Source organism: Stomoxys calcitrans, chromosome 1, assembly GCF_963082655.1.
Source record: "Stomoxys calcitrans chromosome 1, idStoCalc2.1, whole genome shotgun sequence".
Classification (NCBI taxonomy): Eukaryota; Metazoa; Arthropoda; class Insecta; order Diptera; family Muscidae; genus Stomoxys; species Stomoxys calcitrans.
Genome location: NC_081552.1, coordinates 45,082,148 through 45,094,697, shown reverse-complemented (window position 1 = coordinate 45,094,697; position 12,550 = coordinate 45,082,148). Strand labels below are relative to the sequence as shown.

General features: G+C 37.7%; 1 protein-coding gene across 7 annotated transcripts in view; it reads right to left on the bottom strand.

The window, feature by feature from the left end:
• Positions 1-10,255, bottom strand: part of LOC106093412 (transmembrane protease serine 9) — a 70,105-nt gene extending 59,850 nt beyond the window's left edge. The window contains exons 1-2 of one of the 7 annotated variants that reach the window (XM_059360676.1): positions 10,203-10,255; positions 9,963-10,097 (exon numbers count right to left, since the gene is read on the bottom strand). Coding sequence is in view for 2 of the 7 variants with exons in the window: in XM_059360674.1 (XP_059216657.1) it covers positions 9,181-9,241 (61 nt within the window). In the remaining 5 variants the exon portion in view is untranslated. The other 6 variants (XM_059360677.1, XM_059360678.1, XM_059360674.1 and 3 more) reach the window with 6 other exon arrangements.
• Between the last annotated feature and the right edge of the window lie 2,295 nt (positions 10,256-12,550).

Genomic DNA, 12,550 nt, shown 5'->3' with positions numbered 1-12,550 from the left:
TATACCCAAATCCTATGGTGGTGGGTATAAAAATATATAAAATTTTTACTCTGCTGCCATTCGACATCGTTGCGATGGGTCAACATGCCCATTAAAGAGTGTTTTGGATCTGGGCTCTTGGTCTCTACTATTAATGTCAGATTTGTAATGTACTAGCAAACACCTTTCATTTGATGCCATTCCCGTATTGCCCGGGCAGACCAACATGTCTTTTTTTGGGGTTTTCTTTGCCCATAATATATATACGACATTCGTAGGTTACTCTCAAGCCCTTTTATTTGAGACCCTTTAAACATCATTCGATATAGACACACACATATCACAACACACCAACCACTATGGGACGCGTTTCGTCTTTGTTTAGAAGACAACTATATTAGGTGTGCAGGCTTCAAGGGTCATACATTGTGGTAAGTCGTACTTATATCGAACTAGCTGATCCGGGCCCGCTCCGCTGTGCCTTTTTTACAATATATGGAACACAATTTTCCTTTGAATGTTTATATTCGACAATTAAAGAGCTTTTAGTGAAATACCAAGCTGCGAAAGTGATAAATGTATGTAGCTTGACAAACAGTATGTAATATCTAAATGTCTTTCATATGACTCATATATGATCTATGAAATCACCGGCTTTGGGTCATTTAAGTTTGGATATTAGATGTACTCCATTTTTTAAATCCTTTATTTGAGCCCGATATTCCCAGGGGGGTTTTGGGAGTGAGACGTCCCCGCAAACGTTTCGCCCCGGACGTGGATATAAAATTTGTTCTCTACCCCCTTTGTGCCACATAATGACATGGTCCGTAAATATGTCCGATTTGGTTTCGGTGGTGGATTGGGGTAGCCGGGCCCTTTGCCCCGAATAAATAACTTTCATTTGATCCATTTCATTTAAGTTTATGTGATGAGGCGTCCCCCAAACACTTGGCTCTTAAACAAATATCAGATTCGTGTATACCTTCAAATACCTTATTTAATACCTTCATTTAAGCCTCTTATTTTCGGCGAATATGTTTAGCTTGGGGGTTAGGGCGGCGTCCTCCAAACACTTGGTCCTACATTTGCAATACCAAACTCGTTTTCTATACAAAAAATCACTTATTGCCATAGACGGAAAATATGTCTGGCTTGAGGTGTTTTAGGGAGTGGGTCACTTGAGTCCTATATTGTCCCGATCGTTCCATTTTGATTTTGGGTGGTTTTCGGGTTTGTGACGGCCCCCTAGATACTTGGATCCAATTTTTTTTAATATAATATTTCATACTCTACTCCCGAATACCTTTTAGTGGACTGCTATATTGTTCCGATCGGTCCACTTTTTACTTTGGGCGGTACTCTTGGGGCGACGACCTAGGTATTTGTATCCAATTTTTAACTCGATATTCGTATTCTACTCCCGAAAACCTTTAGTTAAGTTAAGTATTGTACCGATCGGTCCAGTTTGATTTTCGGCGGTTTTGGGCTTGGGACGGTTCCCTAGGTACTGGGACTCAATTTTAAATATCATACTTATACTCTACTCCCAAATACCTTCAATTTCAGACCCATATTATCCCTATTGGTCTACTTTTGATTTTGTTCTCTACTTTTGGGGCGGCGTCCTAGGTACTTGGTTTCAATTTTGAATAACATATTCGTACTTAACTCCCAAACAGCTTTCATTTGAGTCACATATTGTCCCAATCGGGAAATATGTCCTGCTGGGGGGTTTTGTGGGTGGGGAGGCCCGTCATACACCAAGGAATACATTTGTATGTCAGATTTGTATTCTACTTTTAAATACCTTTCATTTGATACCCATATTGCCCAAAGCGATAACGGTGTCCTGTTGGGTGGTGTTTTTGGGGGTAAGGGACCCCCCTGACACTAACGGTAACATTTTCATGCCAAATTCGTACTCTACTCTTGCAAATTGCAAATTTTGCCCATGAACTTTCCACTAAGGAACAGGGGCAAACTTCTCACATATCAATGAGTGCAATCCGATTCAAGGTATAAGGGGCCTTCTTTTTATAGCCGAGTCCGAACGGCGAGCCGCAGTGCGACACCTCTTTGGAGAGAAGTTTTACATGGCAAGTACCTCACAAATGTCGCCAGTATTAGGAGGGGAAAACCACCGCTGAAATTTTTTTCTGATGATCTCGCCAGGATTCGAATCCAGGCGTTCAGTGTCATAGGCGGACATGCTAACCTCTGCGCTACGGTGGCCTCCAAATCTATCTCTACTCTTAAATACCTCTACTCCAAATCTCTACTCTTAAATACCTTTTATTTGATACACATATTGTCCCAAGCTGTAAACATGTCCGTTCGGGTGGGTTTTGGGATGGAGTGTCCCCCCCAGGTTACGTGACCCATAAATGGCACATTTTTTGTCCGATTTCACTGACATCTAAAACAGTAAGTCGTGTTAGGTGTCCATGCCGTATATGGTTTAGATCGCACCTTTTTGGGTATAGCCACCGATCTTGCTGAAATTAAGTACAATGAAGTATGTTAAACCTCAACATATTCTCCGCAGAGAGTTTTGTTAAAACTCTAAATATTCTACCCGAATATGATGCAGATCGCATCACATTTGAATATAGCTATCGTATATATCGACCGATAAGACCTTATTTCCCGATTTTGCTGAAAGTTTTAAGGGTGAATTGTGGCGAGTTTGGTTGGGTTTACTTCCCCAATGCATGTTATTCATAAAGTTTCTGCCTCGCTACGTTTTTTCCGTTTCATTATTGGAACATTGTGAAATAGATGGTCGTTTTGATAATAGATCCTTAGAATTGAGGATACTTATTAAGGAAAGTCTAAAAGAGAAGAAGTTCACCTTTGGATAGAACAAACTACAATTTAATGTCCAATATTTTAAAGCAAACAAGTAAACAAGACCTCGGATATATATATTAAACAAGACCTCGGATATATATATATACGTTCGTGATATCACGGTGAACCATAGCAGCTATATCTAAATATGGTCCGATCTCCACCATATTCAGGAAGCCTATGTAAGGGCTTCCTGAATATGGAAATTGTACTAAATTCATCGGTTAAAAAATGCAGCTAATATGGGCCTAAGAACTTAAATCAAGAGATCAGTATATGTATTTGACAGCTATACCCAAATATTGACCGATCTGAACTGTATTGAACAAGAAGATCGAAGAGTCTAACACAGTTTACTGACATTAGAGTAATAAATGTGCTTTTATTGACACAAGAACTTAAATCGGGAGATTGGTATATATGCCAGCTATACCCAAATATAGCCCGATCTTGAACATTACTATTGACAAATGTCGAAGGGGCTAACAGAACTCATTGTGCCTAATTTCAGCAAAATCGGTTAATAAATTCACCTTTTATGGGCCTACAACCTTAAATCGGCAGATCGGTATATATGACAGCTATATCCAAATCTGGAACAATCCGGGCCGTATTGAACAGGGATGTCGAGGAGCCTAACACAACTCGCTATACCAAAGTTCTGCGAAATCAGACAATAAATGCGGCTTTTATGTGCCCAAGAACTTAAATCGGGAGACTGGAGTTTATGGAAGCTATATTCAAGTATAGCCCGATCTTGATCCGATTCTCGGGACGAATGTCGAAGGGCCTTACAAAACTCATTGTGCTAAATTTCAACGAAATCGGTTAATAAAAGCACCTTTTATAGGCTTTAAACCTTAAATCGAGAGATCAGTATATATGGCAACTTTATCCAGCTATCGGAAACCGTAACACAACTCATTATACCAAATTTCAGCGAAATGGGACAATAAGTTCGACTGTTATGAGCCCAAGACCTGAAATTGAGAGATCGGTTTATATGGCAGTTATATCGAAATATAGGCCGATCTTAACCATACTCGGCACGAATGTCGAGGGGCCTAACGCAACTCATTGTGCCTAATTTCAGCAAAATCGATTAATAACTGCACCTTTTATGGGCCTACAACCTCAAATCGGGAGATCAGTATTTGTGGCAGCTATATCCAAATCTAGACCAATCTGGGCGATATTGAACAGGGATATTGAGGAGCCTAACACAACTCGCTATACCAAATTTCTGCGAAATCGGACAATAAATGCGCCTAGTATGACAGCTATATCCAAATCTAAACCAAATTAAACCGTATTGACATTGATGTCGAGGGGGCTAACATAACTGACTGCCCGAAATTTCAGTGAAATCGGACAATAGATGCGCCTTTTATAAGCCCAAGGCCCAAAAACCAAGAGATCGGTCTATATGGTAGCTATATCTAAATCTAGACCGAACTGAGCCGCATTGAACAAGGATGTCTAGAGGACTAACACAACTCACTGTCCCAAATTTCAGTGAAATCGGATAATAAATGTGGCTTTTATGGGTCTAAGACCTTAAATGGGCAGATCGGTATATATGGGGGCTATATCAAGTTATAGTCCGATTCGAACTTAACCTGCCTATGGACAAAAAAAGAATCTGTGCAAAGTTTCAGCCTAATATCTCTACTTTTAAAGACTGTAGTGTGATTTCAAGAGAGAGACACGCAGACGGACGGACATGGCTAGATCGTTTTAGATATTTACGACGATCGGTGATTTTTTAAGAGCTATAAGAAAGTTTAAAAAAAAAAAAACACACACACAAAATTCAGAAATAGGCATGACATCTTTATTTGAGTCTATAGTACGGTCCATATAATTTAATGTTTGAAGATTATTTCATGCAAATGTTGAGCGTGTATCTCACGAATAAATGCTTCAATATTGTCTTCAAATGCGTCAATTGAAACGGGCTTGTCTGTATAGACATCAGCATTAACATAACCCCACAAAAATAGTCTAAAGGCGTTAAATCGCACGATCTAGGCGGCCAGTTGATCGGTCCCGCACGCGAAATAAAATGTTCACCGAACTCGAACAAGTTGGATATCGTCTCACCGTAGCGCTCACCATTCACAGTTACGTTACGATTCGCATCATCTTTGAAGAAGTACGGTGCAATGATGCCACAAGCCCATAAACCGCACCAAACTGTGACTTATTCTGGGTGCATTGACAGCTTTGGCAATGCTTCTGGCTGAACCTCCAAAATCGACTATTCTGCTTATTTACGTACCCATTGAGCCAAAAATTAGCTCCGTCGTTGAACAAAATTCTGCGCGCGATGTTCCATGTCAAATGTCGTTTTCAAGAAAATAAACAAAACATAAAAATATGTAACCGTTCAAAATTTCCTGGTTACGATTCCATTGACGCCGATGTAATTAAATATCTCCCTTTTAAATAATTTTTACTTAGAACGAGCAGTTTTCCTTCGCAATGGAAGTGTAAAAAAATTATAATGGCACCAAAGCCAAATAAACAAGAAAATATTGGGTTGCCCAAAAAGTAGTTGCGGATTTTTCATATAGTCGGCGTTGACAAATTTTTTCACAGCTTGGGACTCTGTAATTGCATTCATTCTTCTTTCAGTTATCAGCTGTTACTTTTAGCTTGCTTTAGAAAAAAAGCGTAAAAAAAGTATATTTGATTAAAGTTCATTCTAAGTTTTATTAAAAATGCATTTACTTTATTTTAAAAAATCCGCAATTACTTTTTGGGCAACCCAATATAATATCTTCATATGGACCCATAAGCTTATTGCCTCAATTGTCTCAATTATTTGAAAAACTGTTCAAAATACATTTAAAACCGGTTCTATATAACCTAAACATAATTCCAGACCATTACTTCGGTTTTAGCCACCAGCATGAAACTTCAGAACAATGTCACCGAATTTCATCATCATCATCAGAGATTCTTTGGAAAATAAGCTCGACTGTTCAGCTGTGTTCTTGGACGTGAAGCAAGCATTCAACAGAGTCTGACAATTCTTATCCGATTTGGCTGTAATTTAGCACGAAGTGGTTTGTTCAAACTTCTAACAACTACGTCAACTGTGGTACAAATCGGTTCATAACCTGATATAGCTCCCTTATAAAACGATTTCGTATCTTAACTTCGTGAGCCTCTAGAGGGCGCAATTCTTATCCGATTTGGCTGAAATTTTGCTTGAAGAGGTTTGTTCTAACTTCTAAGAACTGTGCCAACTATAGGTCAAATAGGTTCATAACCTGATATAGCTCCCTTATAAACCGATATCGGATATTGACTTCTTGAGCCGCTAGAGGGCGCAATTATAATCCAATATATAGTGCTGTTGTATAAGCAAACATTTCTTATTGATATTTCAACTCACAAAATCTGCTCTTTTGAGTACACAAGTAAGCTGAAAAAAAAAATTGTATGCTAATTTTCATGGTTGCCTGTTATTTATTTTGATTACCTTAGGCATTTTTTAGATTTTTTTTTAGAAAATTTGTTAGATTTGTTTGTTAATTTGTGGAATAATACTGTAAAGAAGCTATCTGATCCATCCATTGGTATACATTTCGAATTGTGGCTGAGCTAACTCGCATTTTTTGTCTTTACTCTACTAATGTGCACATGACTGGCATGGCCTTTTGTATCTAAATTTCAAGAAAAAATGGAAAGTTTACATTCAGGGGTGATTATAAACATCCACTGAGACACACATTTACATATGTGTTCTATTTTGTTTTCTAACATCCCCCTCATAATTAATCAGCAGTCATTTTCAGCAAACAACAGACTTTTCAGCAGTAAGCCTGATACTCTGAAATTGCAGTACTACTGCTGTAATAGCAGAACTACTGCTACAATAGCAGCAAAATAACTACTAGTATTCAGCAGACAGTTTGCTAGTATTCAGCAAATTTTTTTCTATGAGTGTACGGTTTGGAGGGCGTTTTGGGGCAAGGGCTGGGGCTGACACTCCGCCACCTTATCCTTAAAATAGGTATAAAATTCGTTCTTTTCTCCCGAAAACCTATCATTTTAACCCCATATTGATATGTTCGTGAAATAAGTTCAGTTCAGGGATTGCTTTGGGGTTTACCTACAAACCCTTGGCCCCAAAACCTATTGAGGTGTTTTAAGGAGGTTAAAGACCATCGTGTCACTATAACGCAAATTTCAATGTGATTTCCCTAATCTACTCCCAAATAGCTTTCATTTGAATCCCATATAGCCATGGTCGGCTTATATGCCCTTTTGGGGGTTTTTGGGGGCGGAGACACCTCCCATTACATGGACTTCTTTTTTTTGCCATATATCTATACCTTTGATTTGACTGTCAGATTAACATAAACGTCCAATTTATCTGTTTGGGGGAGTTTTGGAGTTGGGGCGGCCCGATGGATACTTAGGTTAGGTTGAAAAGAGGATGCAGATATTAATCCGCACCATGCCACTATGGACACAGACCTAAGCCAGTAATCGGCTTGTTGTTCGCTCTAAATACAAAAAAAGTAACCTCGAAAAAGAAAATCTAAGTTAGGAATTCCGTACTACTTACAAAATCCTTAACTGTTTTCCATGCCACTCCCCTAAGTTGGTACATGTCTGGTATTGTGTCAACACCTAAGTGCCGGTATGTGTTAGACAAAGGAAATGCTCCAACGTCTCATATTTTTCCCGCATGCCCTACATATGCAATCACTTGCCGCACCGATTTCACATAAGTGAGTTCGTAGTCCTATGCGTCCCGTCTTAATACCTAGAGCTATACTGACCTCCTTCTTACATCCTTTCAGTAATAGCCTCGTCGTCTCACGATCTGGATGCCCCCAAAGGATTTGCGCCGTCCTACAGACCGTTTCGCTGTTCCACAGGGTTACATGCGCATTCATCGCCCACGCTCTTAACTCGGACTGCGTCGGCCCTAAAGGCTTCGGGTTAACCAAGTTTATTGACGGCAGTCCTCTGGCCTTCACCGCCAAATGGTCTGCCCTTTTATTCCCATTTACTGCGTTATGGCCTGGCACCCAAACAATGCGGATTTTGCCATCCGTAGAGAAGGCGTTAATCTCCGTCTTACACTGCAAGTCTGTTCATGACATTACCGTACTTGTTGTAATTGCCTTTATGGCAATTTTACTGTCCGTTAGTACCACACCACTTCACGCATTCCGTGATCGCCGGGATCTCTACCTGCGGGACCGTATTATGGTCAGGCAGTCTAAAACAGATCTCAGTTCATGGGTTCTTAATGTAGACCCACCCTCAGGCCCACTGTGTTCTCTTTTTTTTGGTTGGTTTTACACGTAGTTGTTATTTTTCTTTCTATTAAAAATTTACAAGCAAAACAAATATGGGGTTGCCAATATCGCGATTTCGTCTGGGACCACAATTGTTCTCAGTTGGCTATGTCGCATGCATTTACATGCTTGCATCTCCTCATTTTGGCTGTCATATGCACTTACATGCCTGCCTCTCCTCATTTTTTTCAGCGAGTCAAGTTAATGAAATGCGCTCAGATGAATTGGTCACTGTCGTACACTTATTGTAAACGTTATATTTTTTTAAATATCATACTTAAGTAGTAAGAACATAGAAATAATAGCAAAACAATTGTTAATACTAACCTTTTTTAAATTTTTCTGCATTGATTCTTGAGTGCAATGCTTCCACGTGTGGTGTATAAAAGTATTGTGCCCGGATATTTTTGGAAAATTTGAAGAAAAAAAAAATAAAACTTCCAGATCAGCTGAATTTTTTCTAAGTAAATGTTGCTTTCTATTTATACAAAAAATTAAATAATTAAATGAAAATGGCCCTCGTACATCATATATCTCAAAAATGCTAATTAAATAAAAATAAATTAAATAAATTAAAAATTAATTTTTAACTAATTTAATTTAAGAAATTCCAGTTGATGTATACGTAATATTTATTAAATATTACTTATACGTCACCTTAGCTAATTTTTATATTTAATTTATATTTTTCAGACTATATTTCAGAATATATTAACTTTCTCAAGCCAATTTTTACAAATATGTTTTTCCACTGTTTTTATAAAGAAATCTTCTTAGTTGGTGTAGTTCAAACATCCTTGTCAGAATTGTTTGTTTTATTATGACGTATACGTAATATTTATTTTTTCTACGTTACATATACGCAACATGGTATTGAATTGAACATTACTGTTGCGTCAGGGATATTTTCCCAAAACAACATTAAACTATAATTTATCAAACAGTTCCCTACTTGGAGGCCTTAAGAAAACGGTATTAATGATTTTTAGAAAAACACAATTCTATGCTGGCCACTATTATCACTCACATCCAATTTGACTGTGGACTAAATGCACTGTCAACACTAAAACCCCAAAGAATTTAAACATATTTTTAAAATGTTTTATTAATATTTTTGCACGACACTTTTAGAATATTTTTTAAAGTTTTGTTCTTTTTTCGAAAATTTTTGTTTGTTTTTAAGATTGTTTGTTTATTTAAAATTAATTTTTGCTTATTTTTTATTAAATGGCTTCAGCTGAGCCTTAATTGAGGTTGCACTCTAGATGCTGGGTTAGAATTTGTTAACAAACTAATTTGTCCCAAAGCTGGACAAATTGTTTTATAGAAAAACCAAAAACACCACTCATAAGCGTCGCGAAAACATTATGAAACGCCAAGTTCTAATTCCCTCTCGGCCATAATCAGAACACGAAGAACTAGAAGAAGAGATTCATTTAACGCTAACCGAACCATAAGAGAATTTAACACAGTTACTACTTTTAAAATCCAAAGAATCGATGAGTATGAATGTATGGAATAAAACAACAGCATTGAATATTTCATTGTTGTAGTCTCTTTCTGTCGTTCCCTCTCCCTGCTTGTGTGGGTGCTGACATAAAACCACTGATAAGAAGAGCACCAGTTTTTAAGATGGTAAACAATAGAATTTATTTCAAGTTGAACTAAAAAAACCAACACAACATCAGGAGAGCTCTGATTAATAGCAGCAACAACAGACAAAACTAATAACTTGATTAACTGTTAAATGCCGCTGCAAGCAGCAAACACAACAACAAGCAGCAGCAGCAGCAGCAGCAAAACTCTCACACAATCACTATCGCACTCTCACTGTTATTTTCATTTACTCTGCCTAGGGGTGATAAATCAGCACTTTAATCGCGTCTATAGACAGCACCCACCCAACGAGCACCACTACCGCTGTCAGCAAGAGTCGGAAGTTATCTGAAAATATGACAACCGCTCAGGCAACAGAACCAAAACTGCCAATGCTTAAGCACCTGTTGAACAAAAATGCGTTTATTCTCACACAGCTGCACTCATACATACCACGTCAAGCAAGTAGAGTTCTATCAACTTGCAAAAGCACACACGTACAGAACTGCTTACATTAAAGGCAGCGTTAGCAGCAGTTAAACAACAAATAATAGGCGGAAAACATTCTCTGCTTGCATACGTATATGGTACGCAGTAGCAAGTGCCTGCTAACACTTGTTTCATAAACAGAAGCTACAAGCTTTTTTAACAAAAGCTTTTATTACAAAAAAGCAATTCTTAAAAAGACAATGGGTGCAACACTAATAATAAATTAGAAAAAACTAAATATTTTATAATTACCTAGTCAACAGTGTTGCCACATGCAGATTTTTTTAGTGGGAAAACTTTTTTATAACAACCACCATAGGATGGGGGTATACTAATCTAGTTATTCCATTTGTAATGCAAATTTTGCCCATTAACATTCCATTAAGGCACAGGGCAAATGAAAAGTTTAAGTTTAAGCTCAATGATTGTAACACCTCGAAATATTCGTCTAAGACCGCATAAAGTATATATATGGCTTGGTATGTTCATTTTGCCATTCCGTTTGTAACACATCGAAATATGCAATTCCGATCCCATAAAGTATATATATTCTTGATCGTGGTAAAAATCTAAGACGATCTAGGCATGTTCGTCCGTCTGTCTGTCTGTAGAAATTACGCTGCAGTCTCTAAAAATAGGGATATTGAGCTGAAACTTTGAACAGATTCTTTTTTTTTTGTCCGTAGACAGGTTAAGTTCAAAAATGGGCTATATCGGACTATATCTTGATATAGCCCCCATATACACTGAAAAATCGGTCCAGATTTCGATATAGCTCCCAAATATATCTTTCATCCGGTATGCCATTTTAATACCGTAAAAGCCACAATTTTGATCTTTACCAAATATCTGATCTTTACCAAATTTGGCATTAATGAACCGATTTCATCAAAATCGGTTCAGATTTAAATATAGCTCACATATATATCTTTCATCCGATGTGCCTTTTAAGGCTGTAGTATCCACAATTTTAGTCTGATCCTTACAAAATTTAGCATGAGATGTTTCGTGTGACGTCTTAATTCGCGTGCAAAATTGCCTCAAAATCGGATCAGATTTAGATATAGCTCCCATATATATATTTCATCCGATTTGAACTATAAAGGCTGTAGAGGCCACAACTTTGGTCCGATCTTTACCAAATTTTGCATGAAGTGCTTTTTGTGACGTCCCAATATACATGCAATTTCAACAAAATCGGATCAGATTTAGATATAGCTTCCATATACATCTTTCAGCCGATATGGCCTTTTAAGGCTGTAGTAGCCACAATTTTGGTCCAATCTTTGCACAATTTAGCATGAGAGTTTTTTTTTTTTGACGTCTTAATACATCTGCAAAATTTTATGAAAATTGGTTCAGGTTTAGATATAGCTTCCATATATATCTTTCAGCCGATATGGCCTTTCAAGGCTGCAGTAGCCACAATTTTGGTCCGATCTTTGTAAAATTTCGCGCCAGGTATTTTATTTAAAGTCTTAGCACGTGTGCTAAATTTCTTTAAAGTCGGTCTAGATTTAGATATATCTCCGATATGGTCCTTAAAATCTATATTAGCGACCATTTAGGTCCATCGAAAAAAATCTTACAAGGTTCTATTCAGTTTTTCAATATGTATGCAAAATTAAAATCTGACTAGATTTCAACATAGGTTTAATGTATTGAAAGTAGTATGCATTTTGACAAGGTGGTGTCGGGTATAATATAGTTGGCTCCGCCCGTCTTTTGCCTTTTCCTATTGGTTCAATTCGGCTCAGATCGATCCAGATTTGGATATAGCTGCCATATAGACCGATCTCTCTATTTAGGGTGTTGGGCCCATAAAAGACGCATTTATTATCCGATTTCGCAGAAACTTGGGATAGTAAGTTATGTTTGGCCTTTCGACAACCTTGTTTTATTTGACCCAGATTGGTCCAGGTATGTATATAGCTGTCATATAGACCGATCTTTCGATTTAGGATCTTGAACCTATAATAGGGGCATTTATTGTCCGATTTCGCACAAATTTGGTACAGCGAGTTTTTTAGGCTCCTCGATATCCCTGTTCAATACGGCCTAGATCGGTCCAGATTTGTATATAATTGCCATATATACAGATCTTCCGATTTAAGGTTTTAGGCCCATAAAAGGTGAATTTATTAACCAATTTTGCTGAAATTAGCACAGTGAGTTGCGTTAGAATCCTCGAATTTCGTATGGTCAATCCTCGGCATTCGTACGGACATCCGAGTATGGTCAAGATCGGGCTATATGTGGATATAGCCTCCATATGTACCGATCTCCCGATTTAAGTTCTTGTGACAATGAAA